The sequence below is a fragment of the Pristis pectinata genome, chromosome 7 (genome assembly GCF_009764475.1).
Source record: "Pristis pectinata isolate sPriPec2 chromosome 7, sPriPec2.1.pri, whole genome shotgun sequence".
Lineage (NCBI taxonomy): Eukaryota > Metazoa > Chordata > Chondrichthyes > Rhinopristiformes > Pristidae > Pristis > Pristis pectinata.
Genome location: NC_067411.1, coordinates 76,940,398 through 76,960,434, shown reverse-complemented (window position 1 = coordinate 76,960,434; position 20,037 = coordinate 76,940,398). Strand labels below are relative to the sequence as shown.

Below are 20,037 nucleotides of genomic sequence, written 5' to 3'. Positions count from 1 at the left end.
TCAGTTCACAGAGTTTGCTTTAATGTGTTTAGTTGTATAAATTGAACATCAGGGATAATCAAAGCAAAGATCTCAACATATCTGACAGCTAACTAAGCCTACAGACACAGATTAGTCAGTTGAAAGGTATACTCTGCCATTTCATGGGTGGAGTTTGTTCAACACCCCTACCCCAATCCCCAGCCAAGTGCTATTGCACAAGGCTTTAAAGAAATTAAACTGCCTTCCAAGAAGAATTCTTTTAGATCAGATATGGTCCGAACTAAAAAGGCACCGATATGGAATTATATTTTAGATAAAGTACTGCATGAGGGGAACAAGTTACAATGATACAGCTGGGGTAAGAGAGAAGGGTTTGAGTTTGGTGTTGACGAACTTCATCGCAGATCATTACAGTTTTTATGCACAGATAAAATAGTATTTTCAGCCTGGTGCAAGGCACTTAGCATTGTAGATGACACTAAACGAGAGAGAAGTATACTGATGGAGAAATGTGATGCAGGAGCTTACCTGGGCCAGTGTCCATTAGCATCAAATTAGTAAGATATCTGAATCAATGTTGTGAATAACAGAAAAGAACATGTGTGTTTTATGTGCATTTTATTCGAGGGAAGAAAGAACCAAAGTGTTGGCTACTTCAATCACCACGTTCAGTCTGCTATATGCCAAGAAATAAAACAATTCAAATGCTGAGGTCTATTTCTAAATAAGTTAAAACTGCCAGAAGATGTACTGAAGCTGTGTAATGTTCATTAGACAGTTTCTGGAGCACTGCACATAATTCAAGCTGTCAAAAAAGAGCCATGCAGGTTGTGCAAAAATCAGCAATAATGCTATTCTTCATTGAGAAACAAGCTGAGAGGTGAAAGCTAAACTGAGATTTTAATCGCAATGAAACAATTCCAAGCAACATACAAGATATTTAACAGAAATAAAATGAAGTATACTTGGATCTTCTAGATGAAGAGCACACAGATTGGAAAAAGCAATATCAGAACAAATGCAGTATTTATTTTTCATGCAGAGCAATATCATCAGTTGTGTGCAGTTACCAGGAACAGTCTTTTAGTCCAGATCATGACAATAATTTGAAAAGCTGCAAGATGCTAAATCAAGTGGTTATCTTCACTCACAATCACTAAGGAAAGCTGGAGTCATCACGTCAGAACAAGTATGATGTTAAGACAGAGATGGTTCTACGAAACTCAACTGTATTGCTATAGTTACCCTGCAACATAGTAAAATTTAATTCAAATTTTGTTCTTGCTTTATGAAATGTAAATGATTAACTATTCTACAAGTCATCAGATTGCAATCTGCAGATCTAAAGATACGGTAATGAAATTCCAACTCAAATCAAAACTTCAGCTTAGTTTTTTTTGGTTATTTGCAAAAATTAGCTGCTCCTTTTCCAAAAGTATAAGAGGCAGAGGGAAGTCAAGTCAAGTCGAGTTTATTGTCATATACATTAGTACACATATGCACAGATGCAATGAAAAACTCCTGAAAAGGTTATCCCTGTTCAATATTGTGATACACTTAAGGGCACAGTCAAGGAAAGCAGTAGCTGCAATTTGTTCAAGAACAATTAAAATAATTAATGTGAATGAATTTAAGATTAAAATCCAGATTTGATATGCTAAAGTAAAATCGAAATATAATTGCATAAATTATAGAACTTTAAAATACGTAAACACTAAATGCAATCTGAGCAGAAATGTACCAAGTACATATATTGTACCTCCCATTTTAACAAAGCACATATCTATAAATGACACAGGATCTGAAGGTGCACATTTATTCACCACAAATACTTCAGTTGTGACTTCATTCAACACAAGTTTGAAAAAAAATTAGATATCAAAGATACATTCACAAATTAACAGAAAAAGGCCAAATTTGTTTTAAAAAAAATAATTTTTTTCTCCAAAAGTGAAACAGAAGTTCTTGCCAATGAATCCCAACTCTTGCTCTTTGCTTTTACACTCCATCTTTCCACTTTAAACCATCGGGAAGCTGTCAGACATCCAGTCTTAAGAGTTTTAATCCCACTGCACTAAAATGATAAAGTATCATTGTCATTCCCTTTGTAAACTCTGCTCCTACAGAATCAACTCTACTGCCTTTCACAACTTTTGGCTCAGGCCAAAGCCACCTTCTTTAAAACAGGACTTGAGAATTGCAATCTCTGGTTTGGCCTGAGCCAAAAGTTGTGAAAACCATCACAAAGAGTCAAAAATATGCGCTCTGACTGGTGTTGATTTCCAGTGATTTCATCTTATGCTGTCATGTTGAAATCCATCCTAACCTTCCTGCTTAATCTAAAATATTTTCTTAAATAATAAGTTCTTCTGACTTTTGTTTGCTACTTACCAACTTATCACCTATCATTCCTCACTAACAATTATACAGTTACAAAAACCACTGCCTACATTTCCCTCTCAACACTTCTAACTGCATACACCCTCCCCCTCTACATTTGACTTAAAGCCATGAATTTACTAAACCTTTTGTCATCCTTCCAAGTCCCTACTACTTGGCCTTATCAGTTTACCAAACAACAAGAATAAGCACCATCTACTTGAACTATGAACTTTTAGCAACCCAAGAAGGTTTAAGGACTCCATGTAATCCAAGGAGTTTATTTACACTTGCACTCCTGAATGCCATTATTACTCATTAAAAGCACACATCTGAGATATTTTGAAGTTATATTGTTGTTCATTTATGACTATCTGTACTTGAACAGAAAGATGAAGGGTAACAGTTTCCATTAACACGACACAGACATTGCACAAGAAATCTGGCACAATTCAGAACTAGACAATGGAAAACTCATATGTATCATACCTACACTGACACCATACCATGCATTAGCTTCACGTTTTGATGAAACAATGAATGCAAAGATTTTGTTTTAGAGTTAAATTTATAAGGCATTCAAGATCTAATGTAAACTGTCCTACAAGATATACTAACATGACCCACAAAACATTTAAGGTATAAAATGTATCAATAGCCCTGATATACTAAATGTTTAATCATCATTTATGATACCAGATAATTTATAACTTTTCAATTATTATTGTTCTCCCATTCATTATGCCAGTTTTCATGTTGAAATTAATTCGCCTGTAATTCCATCCATTTACATTTTATTTAGAGGGATAAATGTAAGTGCAACCCACTTATTAAAGCAAATGCAATTATGCTCATGCAAATATGTGCGTCATGGAACATTTATTATTTTTAAAAGGCACCAGATAAAAACATTAAATCATAGCAAAAAAAACATTAAAATAATCAAAACATGGCATTTTGAATGTAAAATACAGGAAGTTATTTTCTAGGCTTAATGCCTAGTGGGTGAAATAACATTGCAGGCATAAGTAGTAACTTGCAATAGTAAGAGGCGAGATTAATGCTACTGGTCATCCTGAGTGATTTCAAAAGTTAACATCAATACATGCAAAAGTGCAACACATGCATTCCACTTGGCTATTACTATTTTAGTCACACTTCTGCACTTTGCACTTCTGAGTGATCCAATTTCCTGATAATTGTTATTTGTGTCAATGTTATCATTTTAGTTACATCATTTGTGTTATTAACACTTTGCATAAAACAATTTATAAAATATGACTGGCAGTAAGCTAAAAATTGTAGACCAAACCTTTGAGTATGGTTAACTAACAAAAAGTTGCAGAGTTATATGATCTACACTTTGATTAGTATGATTCCAACATGCTAATGAAAGAATAATATCTCAATATGATTTCTGCTATGGCCTGTAGAGGACGTAGTTTTCCAGGATAATCATATATTATAAAATATATTCCTTGAAATACAACTCACAGGCTGCACAATTACTGTGACCCCCATCTCTATACAGACGTGAACACACATCAGATAGCTCAATGTTCCTTACGATTCACATACACAAACTCCTTCAGGAATCTCAGTGCCTTGTTCCATACTATTCTAAACACGGTGTGAATACATAACCCACTACCAGACCTCCATTCATACAGTCTTGAAACAATTGTAGTATGAAAGATAAATGATGGCAAGCTTCCGAATTTTCATTTCCACTTTTCCTGTTTAGTTCCTTTTCAAAAAGAGTATCAGCTGATCTTCAGGAAAAGCTGCATTACACATTATTTTTCCTCTTACATTTTCCAAATCAATTGTTTGCGTGTTGCAGGGCATTATTCCACAACCACCAGTCAACCAGTGGAATGTTACCAAATAAAAACTTCACGAACAGGAAGTGTCTGCATGCTATTCCATCATGAGCCTCAAGCAAAAACCCACCCTTCACACATACAGTTCACAGTTCCAGCACACTAGTAAAGCGGAAATATTGGTCAATTTTCCCTCTCCAGCTCTCTGACATACCCCAGGTGATTATGTCACAAATTCCTTTCCTCTCTCATTACCATTCCTGTTAGTGGTCACCTGACAGTTACTCTTACAAAGCATTCTTCACACTTTAATCAGAAAGCAACCAAATTATTGCATTGGAGACACAAGAAACTGCAGATGCTGGAACGTGGAGCAAAAAACAAACCGCTGGAGGAACTCAGCAGATCGGGCAGTATCTGTGGAGGGAAATGGATAGTCGACATTTGGGGTCGAGACCCTTCATCTGGACTGTCAGATGAAGGGTCTCAACCCGAAACATTGACTGTCCCTTTCCCTCCACGGATGTTGCCTGACCCACTGAATTCCTCCAGCGGTTTGTTTTTTGCTCCAAGCTACTAACTATTGTGCTGATGAAGGGTCTTTGACTTGAAATGTTGTCAGTTTCTTTTTCCATAATGCTGCCTTACCATTGATTGTTTCCAGTATTTTCTCCTTTTATTTCAGATTTATTTCAGATTGCAGTTTGCCTTTTGATTTTCATTATTTTACTATTGGTTGATTCTTGACGGTCCATCAAACAGCTTTTCCTCTCCCACCCAACTCCTCTCTTCTAATGTGCATATAAATACTTATGTGAAATGCTCACAGCATTGTGCAGGAGATTACTCTTAATTTTTCTCAAGTTTCCAGGACAGTACTTGAAGATTGACAATTTTATCCCTAACACATGAGCATGAATGACAAATCAAACATTTCCAAATGTATATTTACTGAAATTAGCCAATTCAGTGCAGATAAAAATAGAAAATACTATAAACACTCAGATCTAAAACATTAGCTTTTTCTTTCTCCCCACAGATGCTGGCTGACCTGCTGAGTTTTTCCATCATTTTCTGTTTCTACTTTGGATTTCTAACATCTGCAGGGTTTTTTTTATTTTCACCTCAATACAACCTTAGATTAACAAAAAATCTTCTGGTTCTAACTGATCATGAGTAGGCTAAATTAAGTGGTTGGCCCATTAGACAAGCCTCTAATCACAACACAATCCCACCAAGAGCCAATCGCAAACAGAAAATGTGATAACCTGAACAATTTGGGTCATTTTTGTTCAAAAGTGGTAAAATCGTACCCAAATGAATAATCAAGGAAGCTAGAAAAAAAACTGTATGGAAAGAGGAAAGCAATATGGTAAGAAAATCCACTTATGCCAATTTGGACAGTCAGACTTTCTTTAATCTCTTGGGGAAAATGAATAAAAAAAACATTTGTTCTGCCAAAGAGAAAAAAAACAACTACATTTCTTCAACCGTCAAGGATAAATTAAGAGGCTCAAACATTTCAGATGCCTTTCACAATTAAAAATGACATTAGCAGGTTGGATGATGAGAAAATAGTATTCACATTTTTAAACCAAAACATCAAGGCAGAATTTAAAAAGGTTAGAACCATCTTGGAAGACCAATGAAAAACGAAAGCAATTTTAAGAGTCAGATAACGAAATCAAGGAAACCATTATGTTTCGACTTGCATCGCCACACCCAACACGCTCATCTAGTTCATGAAGCACTGAGTAAATAAGAGCTTGAGACACTCATGTGATTATCTGCGATGTTGTCAAGTTGTTTAAGTAACAAGCCCGAAGTTACATAAACGTAGTTGAAGTGGAGACACCTGTTTTCAGTACAGCAAGTCTGCTCGGGTAGAAAGCACGATTACTCCGAAATAACTTCAATCCTGTCTAGTGGGGGTGGGAAGAAGTACTAATAATCAACTGGAAAACAAGGATTAGCAACTACAACACTGCTACTGCTTTTTAATCGACACACTAACCCATTTGCCTGCACAAGCCGGGACAATCTATCCACATTCTGTTGCAACCTGCGGATCAGGTTACAGGAGGCGAGCACAGGCCGCCAACTTGTTTAAACTTCAACTCTGCGCGGCATGCAAAGTCTTGAGGGGGGAAATAGCCGAATAACCCGCTTCATGCAAAGTGCCGCTTGCCTCCACTCCCCCCCCCCCCTTTAAAAAGCAAGTCATCTCTCTTTATTCATGACTTTTGCTAAATCGCTTCTCTTGTTTAAAAAAAGGGAGGGGGAAAACGAAGGAGGAAAATAATAAGAAAAAGAGGATTCGGGCCTGCAGAAGTCAATATAGGGAAACGTTCAAGATTAGTAAGACGCAGCCTAGAATGACCGAGGAGTTACTGTCACCACGGTGGGTGGGGGTGCCCAACAAGTCGAGGGGTGGGACAGTGTTCTGGATCTCGGAGACCAGCAGGTTGACCCACTGAGTCAGAACAGCAGCAGCAGCTACTCACCCAGCAGCAGTAGCTTGAGTTCCCTTCGAGCGTCCTTCTTGTCCCTCCGCAGCTGCCTCTCGATTTCGGCGTTTATCCGCTGAGACTCCTTGTCCTCCTCGGACAGGCAGCACCCCGCCATCACGGAGCCCAAGCAGACGTCCCTGGCAGCACACCACCACCTCCCCCCACCCCTCCCCTCCCCCGTTCCCGGTTAACTGAGGAGACCACACCGCCACCGAGCCACTGTGCGGCCGGCCGTCCCTCCCTCCACACGCTGAGTGCCGCCTCAGCACGGCCGCGCCATGGAGGAGTGGAGGCGATGGTAAGCCAGGTTTCCACAAAATAAAAACAAAACAACTTTTATTTCTGTTCTTCCTTTTCCGCTTTCTTTAAAAAAAAACAAAAAAAGTTATCCTCAGTTGAGGGTTGCGAGCAGTTACACTTGCGGGCTCCTGCTACTGGTGTCTGATCTGTGAAGTGGGCGGGAATACCCAAGGGGAGAGAAGAGGAAAAAGAAACCGTGTCCACACTCGCAGTGCGAGAAGTCAGGCGCCTGACATGGACTGGGTGATCAGGGGTTTTCTGTCGTACCGCAAAAAAAAGGCGGTGCAACATGAAGACGAGGGCAAAACTACTCCAAAAGAATGTCCGCTGGAAAATGGCGTTGCTTAAAGCAAGTGTGCTGGAATTACAGATTTTTTTTGGTTTAAATTTATCATTGTGATTTTTTTTCTGTTTCTTTCCTGTGTGCTTTTATTTTGCCATACCTGCAATGGTCAAATAATGAAAACACGCAGCAGGTCAGGCAGCACCTGTGGAAAGAGAAACAGGTAATCTTCCAGATCGAAGACCCTGAGAGCATTTTCCGGTTTTATTTCAGATTTCCAACATCTGCCGTTTTTATAATGTTTCAAGCCTTAAGGCCATCAACAACAGGAAAATGTTTGGAATAATCAAGCAATATGAATTGCAAGTCATCTATACCTTTGCACGGTGTATTTCTAACCCACGCATATTGGTTGTGCATTTGAGTGGGTTTGTACACTGAAAAATGTTTGGCAGGTCTACTATTACATTTGAGCGTGATTGATAAAAATGTAGAATGTTGCACAAGTTTTAAAGGTCCTGAAATAATAACCCTGAATATCATTAACTCATTTTTTAAAAATACACAGATTATAATAATAATCCAATAAATGATTCATTCTGCCAAGTTTTTTTTAATATCTATCCTTGAAATATGCTTAAATGAACATTCTATAAATGAAATAACACCACATAAATCCCTTCTGGAATATATCAACTCTTGCTTGTCGATTGACAAACATACAAATCCCTTCATTTCCGTATTTATATTGTCGTTCATTTTCAATCTATTGTTACCAATCCTTTTCATTTGTTTAATATGCATAACTTATGTTGTAAAAATCTTCATCTCCCGCACTTCATTAAATCGTTAAATTAAATCTAAGGGAAAAGGAAAATAATTTTCCACCAAACCCATAAGGTACAAACTTAATTTGCATTCTCTGTGAAATATAGTTTGAAACAAATATTTTTCCCGGTAGAGTCCCTCCCTCACAAATAAAATCCGAATGTGCCTTCCTTAGATTTGTAGATCCAGGACTAATCCTTTGGAGTGACCTAAGGTTGCGTGGACAATTCACCAATTTTCAAATTTCCCACCATCTCAACCTCGTTTTAGGTCAAGTGCAAACCCTTCTATTTCTATTGGCTAAATAGGTGACGGCCATAAATGATACACAAGGACGAACTTTTGGACAGTTTAAATAGAAAAATTCGCTGATCTTGGGCTGATTCCTGGTGATTTGTTCTGTCTCTATTTTATTTCCATAATAGCCCGTGTTGCATGTTTTTGTTAAACAGTCCGGTTTCCTTTGCGTTCTTCATTCATGTTCGGTTTTGGCTCGGGCAAGTGAATGTGTTTTAGCTTAGTTCCCCCTCGGCAATACTGTGCCAGATATTCTGGGCAATACAGCTGCCGCTAAAGCTGGGGACGCCTCGTAAAACTAGTCCCAAACCTGACAGAATTGGGAGGACGTAATTGTCGCGTATGTAGCTGTTCATTCAGCGGCTGCGAACCTGCTGCAAGCTGTGGTCATTGCGTCCAACAGTGAGCAACAGGAGGCGTTCGCAGTTTAGGTGCTGCCTTGCGCTGAGAATTTGGTAACGGTGCAGGAGGAGTTTGGGTGGACTTAAGAAAAACTGGAAGCCAGTTTTCCAACTTGCACTCAGCTCACCGTGAACTTTGCTTTTATGACATTGTTTTATGAAACTCGGAAAGATTTTAGAGGACTGCCGCGTTAAAATACCTGCTCTAAAACAATCACTGATAATGTCTTCTGAAATGGCGTGTTGGCGTATTTGCGAGAGGGCGGGGAACATTCACCCAGCTTTTTTTATTCCCGGATTCATCGTCCAGTCCTGTCATACGTAAGAAGCGTTTCCGTATTACAGTCTGAATATGAAGCAAATACCTTTTAGATAGGGGAGGCTGGAGAGGAAAACAAAACACGATTGCAAATGTTCGGTGACCGTCATTGAATTACAAGAACTATCCGGATATGTCAATGTAAATTAAAAATGGGGGCTTCCGTGTGTTTTTATTCTGCTCAGGTCGCTGTGAAAGTGCCAAAGCTGGTTTCATTTGGAAAAATTTAGAAACTGAAGTTTACAATAAATAAGAAAATAGGAAATTATAATATTTCAATACATTTAGGGAAAATGCAATATTTTAATGTACTTCAGAGATTCAAAGACCAGTCATGTTCCCCTCCCTTTTCCCTACCCCATCTGTGAGCCTCTGTTGATTATAGGATTAACAAATTCGTCTGTGCAGCAACACAGAAAAATAACACCGCAAAATTGAAAATTATGTTAACGTGCAGAGAAGCAATCCTGCCCACGTTCAGCCATCAATCCGTACCTTCTAGATAGATTGCTAATAGTTTGCTTTGTCACCATTGAAGCAAACATTGAGTGAGGGCATCAGCAACCAAATGCTGAAAAAATAACTCTTAGTTTCAGCACACACCGTGGATTTTGGAAGGTGTCTGAGCAGCCTGCAATGACTCGGGAAGCTGCCCAGCCAAGCCTCACAGTGTCAGCAAAGTGCCGCTCTAAATAATGATAGAAATAATGTGCGATCCTCGTTCTAGTGAGACTGTTGCAGGTTACATCTTGGAGCGAAATGGTGACGTCATTAGTAAGTCCCTGACACTGGGAAAACGTCAGGCACGCTGGGGTGAACTGTCCAGTTCAATTCCGCTGTATCAAGGTGGCCCAATCTGCTTTGGGTCAGTTGATTTTTACGTAACTTGCACATTAAGAAGCAGGTGTTATTCAGATCAATTTCATGGTGTCCTGGCTTCACACAATAAATACCATACAGGACAATTCCTTATAAACAAATTGAAATATTTGAATTAGAATTCCCTCAGTTTAATCTGATTTTGCTTATTCAAGTTATATATTTAACCTTGTAGTTAACTGTTGGTAGGTAGGACACCAGAGCTTCTACCGCATGGGCACCGTAGCCTACCGAAGTTCGTTTTCAATTTGTTGGGAGTTGAGAAAAGGGAGGGAGTGCTTCCTGGCTTACTGTCAAGAAATTCCCTAGATTTCTCCCCACCTCCGAATTTGCCTGGAGGTATTTTGCTCCCCTGGTATTTAAAGACTGTTAGAAGAAGTAAACAGTGAGAGTCATGCAACTTTGTTGAACAGATTTGATGGATTAGTCTTTCCCACCTTTTCATTCATTTAAATCCAAAAATGCTGAAAATGTGATGACTATCCTTTTCCAATTTATTTGTTTAGGTTTTTTTATTTACTGCTCTTATTGAACATAAAGTTTCTAAAATTATATGCCTAGTTTATAGTCGATGGTATATATGAATTCTAGATAAGATTAAACGTGATCATATTGCAGCCACTATACACCTGGAACGTTGACTCTCCATTTCCTCCTCTACACTGTTAGCGTACATAGTAAATACTAGCTCAAGATGAATATTGTCATATCCTTGAGGCATGGGACATTGAAGCAATCATTTCCCTCTCTGAATTTAAAATAACTTCGGCATTCCTAGTTTACATCCAGATGATTAAAAACCTGATATAAAACTCCTCTTATTCTTGCATTATCTTTCTCTCTCTGGAGAAAACTGTCTTGCTGCTGAGAGTGATGCGTGACATGTCTATATAGGTTCTAATTCATGCTTTTGTGGTAACTCATCGTCCGCGCAGGCGAACCGGCTCAGCGGTCGGGGCACACATCGTTGGAGCGGCGGGGTCCAAGATGGCGCTGGGCCTTCATCTTCCCCGAGCGACGGGGGAGAACCTGCGCACGCGAAAAGATTTCGATGACGTAGCACGTACGTCATTTCCGTTTTCAGAAGGCAGGAACCGCACGGCTTAAAAGGCCCGCACAAGGCAGGTAAATAAATCAGTCTTGTTCCACAGCTTGCAGACTCCTGTCTTTATTCTCGCATCGCGGTAGTAGCCGCTACATTGGTGACCCCGACAGTCCAAACGGATTTTGGACCCACACAATGAACAACGCAGTAGCCAACGCAGTGGCACTCAAGCTGCCCACCATTCAGACCTTTGGCCTCTCCCGTCGTGAGCGCGCCGCCCACCTGCTTCACCTCGACGGCCTGGGGGACAGATCCCCATTGGCCTTGATGAACGAGATGCTGGCCTTGGCTGAGGGACACAAGCCCTGCCTGATGTTCGAGCAGGCCTTCCTCGAACAGCTGCCTGACGACATTCACCTGCTGTTGGCCAACGCCGACCTCAGCAACCCTCGTGAGGTAGCTGCCTGGGCAGATGTCCTGTGGAAGGCCAAACGCGAGAGCAGTTCGTCCTTTGGCCAAATTGCCAGACCGCATGCCCAACGCCTACCTAAACCAGTCCCAGCGGTCAAGCGACCACACCCCAGAAACACAGACGACAACACTGACGACCAGCTGTGTTTCTACCATCAGAGGCGGGGTGCAGAGGCCCGTCAATGCCGCCCACCCTGCAAGTTTCAGGGAAACGCCGGGGCCAACCGCCGCTGATGGCTACGGCGGCTGGCCACCAACACAGCCTCCTATTCGTTTGGGACAAGCAGTCCAGGCGTCATTTCCTTGTCGATACTGGAGCAGAGGTCAGTGTTTTACCCCCGACCGGCCACGACACTCGTAGCAGGCAACAGGGACCCGCCCTCAAAGCCGCAAACAGCACAACGATACGGACTTCCGGTACCCGTACAGTCCAATTACAATTCGACGACAGCCATTTTACCTAGAACTTTACCCTTGCCGCCATCACCCAGCCACTCCTGGGAGCCGACTTCCTCCAGGCCCACAGCCTGTTAGTCGACCTGCGAGGGAAATGGCTAGTGCACTCCAGAACCTTCCAAACTTACTCTCTGGGAGAAGCCAGCCCACCAGTCCCGCGCCTGGACTCTGTTCCCTGTCTGGCAACAAGTTCACCAAGCTCCTAGCTGAGTTCCCATCAGTTCTGGCACCTCAGTTCACGAATTCGATGCCCAAACATGGGCTGCGTCACCACATCACTATGACAGGGCCACCCCTTCACGCCCGAGCACGACGACTACCTCGAGACAACCTCCGCCTGGCGAAGGAGGAGTTCTGCCGCATGGAGGAGCTGGGGATCGTTCGCAGGTCAGACAGCCCCTGGGCCTCCCCCCTGCACAGGGTCCCCAAAGCCACCGGCAGGTGGAGGCCCTGCGGTGACTACCGCAGGCTGAACAATGCCACCACCCCAGACCGCTACCACGTCCCTCATATCCAGGACTTCGCAGCAAACCTACACAGAGCCCACATCTTCTCCAAGGTGGACCTCGTCCGGGGATACCACCAAATCCCAGTCCACCCTGACGACGTCCCCAAAACTGCGCTCATCACTCCATTCGGCCTCTTCGAATTCCTTCGAATGCTGTTTGGCATTAACGCCGCGCAGACCTTCCAGCAGCTGATGGACACGGTAGGCTGCAACCTGAACTTTGTGTTCATTTATTTAGATGACATCCTCATCGCCAGTCATAACCGCCAAGAACACCTTTCCCACCTCCGCTGACTGTACTCCCGCCTCAGTGATTTCGGCCTCACTATCAACCCGGCCAAGTGCCAATTCGGACTCGACTCTATCAATTTCCTCGGCCACAGAATCACCAGCGAGGGAGCAACACCCCTATCCGCCAAGGTAGACGCTATCTGTCATTTTGCCCGTCCCAACACGGTCAAAGGCCTGCAGGAGTTCGTTGGGATGGTCAACTTTTACCATCGTTTCATCCCTGCGGCAGCCCATATCATGCGCCCTTTGTTCTCGCTGATGTCTGGCAAGGGCAAGGACATTGCCTGGGACGACGAGGCTGTGGCTGCCTTCGTTAAGGCCAAAGAAGCCCTAGCAGATGCCGCAATGCTGGTACACCCCAGGACAGACGTCCCAACCAACCTCACGGTGGACGCATCCAACACCGCGATCGGTGGGGTACTGGAACAACTAATCGAAGGCCGTTGGCAACCCTTGGCGTTTTTCAGCAGTCACCTTATGCCACCCGAACTCAAATACAGCGCTTTTGATCGAGAACTACTAGCGCTGTACCTGGCATTTCCATTACTTTTTAGAAGGCAGGCCTTTCACCGCGTTCACTGAACACAAGCCATTGTCTTTCGCCTTCTCTAAGATCTCCGATCTCTGGTCAGCCCGCCAGCAGCAACATTTGTCCTACATTTCCGAGTTCACAACGGATATCCAACATGTCTCCGGAAAGGACAATATCATTGCTGATGCACTCTCCAGACCGGCCATCCACAGCCTGTCCCTGGGTGTAGACTACGCGGCCCTGGCTGACGCACAGCAAGCTGACGACGAGCTGCCCAGCTACAGAGCCACAGTCTCGGGCCTGCAGCTCCAAGATTTCATAGTTGGCCCAGGTCAGCGGACCCTCCCGTGCAACGCCGCAACCGGTCAGCCCCACCCTATAGTTCCTGCAGCCTGGCGGAAACATGTTTTCGACTCGGTACACGGGTTGGCGCACCCGTCCATCAGATCGCCTGTCTGACTAGTCGTCAGCAAGTTCATCTGGCACGGCCTGCGCAAACAGGTCAGTGAGTGGGCCAAGACTTCGAGCCTACCCGTAGAAGGTTCGACCACATTCATGTCAACCTCATTGGTCCCCTGCCAGTTTCAAGAGGAGCGCGGTACCTCCTTACCATCGTGGACCGGTTCACGAGGTGGCCAGAGGCAACTCCTCTCTCAGACATCACGACCGATTCCTGCGCCCGGGCGCTGCTCACAACTTGGGTCTCGCGCTTTGGTGTTCCGGCCCACATCACTTCAGACAGAGGTGCCCAGTTTACCTCCAACCTATGGTCTGCATTAGCGAACATGCTAGGAACGCAGCTGCGCACCACCACGGTCTACCACCCTCAGTCAAACGGGTTGGTAGATCATTTCCACTGCCATTTGAAATCAGCCGATGGCCCGCCTGAAAGATCCTAACTGGGTCGACGAACTTCCTTGGGTCCTGCTTGGCATATGCACTGCCCCCAAGGAGGATCTCCACGCTTCGTCAGCCGAACTCGTGTACAGTGCACCCCTGGTCATCCCAGGGGAGTTCATACCCGCCCCTAGGGAGCAAGAGGAACAACCCGCGGCAGTCCTGGAAAGATTGCGTGAGAGGCTCGGCAGCTTGGCACCGATTCCCACTTCACGACATGGTCAGTCCCCATCCTGTGAGCCCAAGGAACTACGAGACTGTAAGTTCGTTTTCGTTCGCAGGGGCACGCCCCGGGCACCTTGCAATGACCATACGAGGGGCCGTTCCGGGTCGTCAGAAATAATGGGTCCACCTTTATTTTGGACATTGGGGGCAAGGAAGTCTTCACGATGGACCGCCTCAAACCATCCCATTTAGACCTACAACAACCGGCTGAGGTCCCAACACCGCGACGCAGAGGCCGACCACCTAAGCAACGGCTAGCACAGCCAGCGAACTTTGGGGACTGTATCGCTGGTTCTGGGGGGGGGGTGTTGTGTGGCGACTCATCATCCGCGCAGGTGAACCGGCTCGGCGGTCAGGGCGTGCGTCATCGGAGCGGTGGGGCCCAAGGTGATGCTGGGCCTTCGTCTTCCCTGAGCGACGGGGGAGAACCCGTGCACGCGAAAAGATTTCGATGACGTAGCACGTACGTCATTTCCATTTACAGAAGGCGGGAACTGCGCGGCTTAAAAGGCCCGCGCAAGGCGGGTAAATAAATCAGTCTTGTTCCACAGCTTGCAGACTCGTGTCTTTATTCTTGCATCGCGGTAGCAGCTGCTACACTTTGAATATAATGCATAGATATGCGATTTAGCACGGAAGTCCAAATTTGCTGTTCCTTTTGTGGCTGCACTGTTTTACGTCCTTCTCTTATCAAGGAAAATAAGGGAGTTGATGAAATATTCAGGTACTTGTAAACTATTCTCACTCTAAAAGTCTTGCACTTTGTTTGGAGAAGCAAATGAGTTTTTAATTGGTGTATCAAGCTATATTTACTATTTAGCAAATTCTTTGAACCCAGAAGTCCTATTTTATGGATTATTATCCCCTTTGGAAAATATTATAAAAATTGAATCACTTACTTACCTTGTGTATATTTCAATCTTCATTTTACATAAGGTTACTTGAAATCACCTTTTCAATATTTTTTTTGAAACTGATTGGCTGTTCAGCCAGCTTAGAGATATGTTGTCCCTTTGCAAAGGCCTGATGGCCACTAATATCATCGGGAAAAGGCCAGATCACAGGCACAACTAGACTTTCGTGGTCAGTTATTTTTGAGCTCTTCGATGAATGAACACAGTATTTCTGCTGACTGCAAACTTAAAGCTGACAAAACATAAATGACTTGAGTGATTTAAAGGTGGAGTTGTGGATAGTGAGGAAGGTTGTTAGAGGATACAGCAGGATGTAGATCAGTTGGAATTTGGGCAGAGAAATGGCGGGAGTTTAATCCAGGTAAGTGTGAAGTGATTCATTTTGAGAAGTCAAATGCAAGAGGAAAGTGTATAGTAAATGACAGAACTCTTCGGAGCATTGATGTACAGAAGGATCTTGGGGTTCAAGTCCATAGCTCCCTTAAAGTGACAACACAAGTAGATAGGGTGGTAAAGAAGACATACAACATGCTGACCTTCATTAGTCAGAGCATTGAGTTTAAAAGATGGCAAGTCACGTTGCAACTGTATAATACTTTGGTTAGGCCACATTTGGAGTATTGTGTGCAGTTCTAGTTGCCACCCGATCAGGAGGATGTGGAGGCTTTGAAGAGGGTGCAGAAGATGTTCACCAGGTTCGCGTATTAGCTATAAGGAGAGGTTAAACAAACTTGGTTTTCTCTGATGAAGAAGGATCCCAGTGCAGAGAAGTTGAGGATGATCATGACTGTGTATAATTTATGTTTTTCTTGTGAATGTTGCATATCTGATATTATGTGCCTGTGTGCATATATGTACTTGTGCCTATGACAATAAACTCGACTTTGACTTTGACTTTGAACCTGGTCCACCATTCAATTACATCATGTCTGATTGAACCATTTCCCTAACGCTACTTTGCCACTCTCTCCCCATAACCCTTGACACCTTTCCAATTCAAATGTCTGTCAATTTCTGCTTTGAATTTATTTAATGACTCAACATTCACAGCTCTCTAGCATAGGCAATGTCAAAGATTCAAGACCACTGAAAGAATAAATTCTTCCTCACCTCCATCAAGTCAACAGTATGTTTATATAAAGATGGAATAGTTCTATGCACTGAACTGGGCAGTCTGGTTCTGCAAGCAACTTCAGAATACTGACAACTTTATAAATGTTGTCATCCCAAGTATATAGAAGCATTCCACCAAAATACATATTTCTTTGTGCTTTTCAAATGCTATTTCCTGAACAGTTTCAACACATTTCCATATTCTTCAATTTTACAATTAATTTCAAATTGTGAAATACACCCTTGCAGGCTATGAAAATAAACTGTATTTTCTTCCCCACCCTTTCCATAACATGAGTTGTATTTTGAAATTGCAGGACTTTTTTTTTCAGTGTTCAAAAACAAAGTTAATTGCATTGTGTCCCACCCTCTGCTTGTTTACATTCCAGCAAACCATGGAGTCCAAACCAATGAGCTCTGTGTGCACCTTTCAGGAATGCTGCTGAGTAAGTGCAGATGTGCAGGAAATGCAGGTGTAAATCATTTTTCTATTTCAGAATGATAGGGTCATGTTTCAGATCCAGCTGGGTTTTTTGCACTGATTATATTTTACTTAACATGGTGTTGTGCTGAAGATAAGAAGTGCTTGAAGTAATCAATCATTCCCACCTTGATAAAACTCTTAAGACTTGCACAATCACATCAATTCATTTTGAACTAAAGTTAAATTGAAATTGATGAATTATTAGTTCCTCAAACCTACATTTTGGCTAGAGAGGATAGGTAAATAGCCATGTCATTTGTGGAGCAGGCAACAGATTCCTAAATATTGGCCATTGGTTAAATAGATTATTGCAAATATTTTTTTTACCAAACAAGATCATGCATTGGTCAGGAAAGAACCAGCAGTTTGAATAAATTTACAACCAGGATCTTTTTTTTCCAATTTCTGATATATTCTCCAATGTAAGTGATTTACAATAACTTGTGAACGAACAAAACCAAAACCTCAGACTCAAGAGAGTGTGAAGGCTCCTTTTAAAGAAATCATGAGGAAGCCCCACCCTCTGCAAAAGCATATATGTTGAAGCTTTCCATGAATGAGTTAGGCTTCTTTCTGAATTTCATCAGTTCAACAGGAAAAAAGGTCATAATGGGAATTAAGTGATTGGAAAAGCAAGATGAAGGAAAGTTCACAGGCTATTTCCACCCCCCCCCCCCCCCCCCCCCCACCAGTGAAGTTATATTAAGGACAAGATTTGAGTACTAGGAGGAGTTTTAATTTTAAGAGAGTCAAAGGAAAAGAAGGACTTCATACAAATGTTAATGCTGAGGTCACTGTATAATTAAAAAGACTGGATGAATTCCTTTTTGGGAAAATAGACAAAAGAACAATTACTCCAAAATCACAGAAAACAAATGGATTAACAAAATGTTTTCTTTTGCCAGAAGTTTTCAGGTGCTCCATGCATTTGGAATCCGTAGTTAGTAAATTGCCCCTGAGGCAGTTCATCACTATTTCCTCCCTTCAGTCTCCCAATGGTCAAGCAGCCACCACCACTTTCTGCCCTCAAAGATTTTTTCATTTTAATTCAATGGAATGATAGGAAGGGTAGTGAATACTTTCCAGTCAATGTACTATAGAAGTTTGTAGCACCCTGGACCTCTGTTGAATAAATCAATGGGAATGTTTTGAAATGTGTGTGGAAGAACAGCAGCTGTACTGATAAACAGGAAGCAGATTGCCTTGACTCACTTTGACTCCTAAAAGTCTTTCCACCACATAGAAAGCACATCAGGAGTCTGATGGAATATTTCTCAACGTGCTTGATGAGTATGGCTGCAATAATCCTGGAGTGACTTGACAGCATAGAGGAGTAAAAGGGCTACTTGAATGGCATCCAAATTTCCACTTTTAACATTCACTCCCTCCACCATTGTTACACCTTGATTGAAAAGTGCACTGCAGTTACTTGTCATGGCTTCTTTGATAACACCTCCAAAACTCACCCCCTTTTCCACCTAGAAAGATCAGGAAAGCAGGTACACAGGAATGGCACCAAGTGCAAGTTGTGCAGTAATCTGACTTTGAAATATAATTGTTGTTCCTTCATCATTACTGCACTTAAATACTGACACTGCCTTCCTAACAGTACTTTCAAAGTACCTTCTCCATTCACACTGCTAGAAGTTCAAAGCAGTGGCTGACCAGCGTCTCGTCAAGGGCAGTTAGAAAAGACAATCAATGCCTACACGATACAAAGAAATGAAATCATATTTAATCATCTTCATGATTGTATGTGTTAGGACTGCAGGGGTTTGACCCGATCCATTTTTCTGGAAATCATTCAAGTAACTACTTACAGCACGGCATCTTGCTACTTTGCATAGTCCTGCATTGCAGCTTCACGGAGTTGGAACCTAGATGATGTGCTGCTGCTCCTGGCTGGTTTTCAGTTTCACATTAAACCAGTGATAGATACCTGGCTTATTGATAATGGTGGATAAGGATATGCCAGGAGTTTAGGCTACAGAATAAAATTCTGCTAATAATGGATCCTGAACCCAAATGTGATTGGACAGAATCCCATCTTTGCAATGAGGACAGTCTCATAGGGGTATTGTGTTGCTCTCTCTTACCAATATTGTCACAGATTGTCAGGGGTGCAGTCAAGCTGAAAACTGTTAAAGGTACAATAGATCTGATCCACCTGTGCATTCTTCCACCATTTGGCACATCCCCAGACTGTCACGTATATCCTTCAGGTGTGGCCCAGTGTTAACCCATACTTGGTAAAAATATATTGAAGTTTCACACCTAGATTACATTCAGTGCTTTTCACATTTTTCTATCAGTAGCAAATAAGTCTGTATTTAATTTTTCATTTGCTCCAAGACGACAAGAAGTAATACTTAAGTATATTTTCATCAGTACTGCAAATTCCTGAAGCTCAATGTATGAGGCAAAAACATTTTTTCCCCATATTGTTATATTAATTCTCTGCGCACAGACATTTTGGGTTGAGGTATAGATAGAAAGTAGGAGAAGAATCCACCATCATTCAAGGCAGCAGAGACCAAAATAACTAATTCACTTGCCCTGACCAAGATATTAAAGCTAAATAACGTGCTCCTCAAAATCATGTCCTCATTCATCACTTATGATAACTAATCAAAAGATCAATTTATTATTTTAGCCAACCACATAAACCATATTATTAAATCAAAATAAAAATGTTAAATAATGTCAAAAGCCAAAGTTGCAGGATTGAGCCAATGAACCCAGCATGTTACAAGAAAGTCAGTGTTATTCCATGAGACTCTGCCTGACTTACTTGCAGAACCCGACTGACTGGCTTTGTTTAAATTTTCATAATTTTCAAGTGTTTGAGGGAGAAATATGCTTAGATGGTAATGATCTCCAAAGGATACTCATTTGGTTTGAAGAATTTTACATGTACACAAGACAGTGTATATGTTTAATAAAGATACAACCTTAGCAGAAACAGTGTTGTAAGAGCTTGTGTAGCGATATTGCCACTTTCTTTACAGCAGGCAAAAATGCTACTTTATAATGATATATAATGTTAAAGATGAACCTACAGTTATATAGTTCAGCTACTGACCAAATATCTGCAGGATTA

At 42.2% G+C, this 20,037-nt stretch overlaps 1 protein-coding gene across 1 annotated transcript in view; it reads right to left on the bottom strand.

The window, feature by feature from the left end:
- The window catches only part of LOC127572217 (guanine nucleotide-binding protein subunit alpha-14), a 100,523-nt gene extending 93,280 nt beyond the window's left edge, over window positions 1-7,243 (bottom strand). The window contains exon 1 of the mRNA XM_052019160.1: window positions 6,689-7,243. Coding sequence (XP_051875120.1) covers window positions 6,689-6,809 — 121 coding nt within the window. The 5' untranslated portion in view covers window positions 6,810-7,243. The remainder of the gene's footprint in view (window positions 1-6,688) is intronic.
- Between the last annotated feature and the right edge of the window lie 12,794 nt (window positions 7,244-20,037).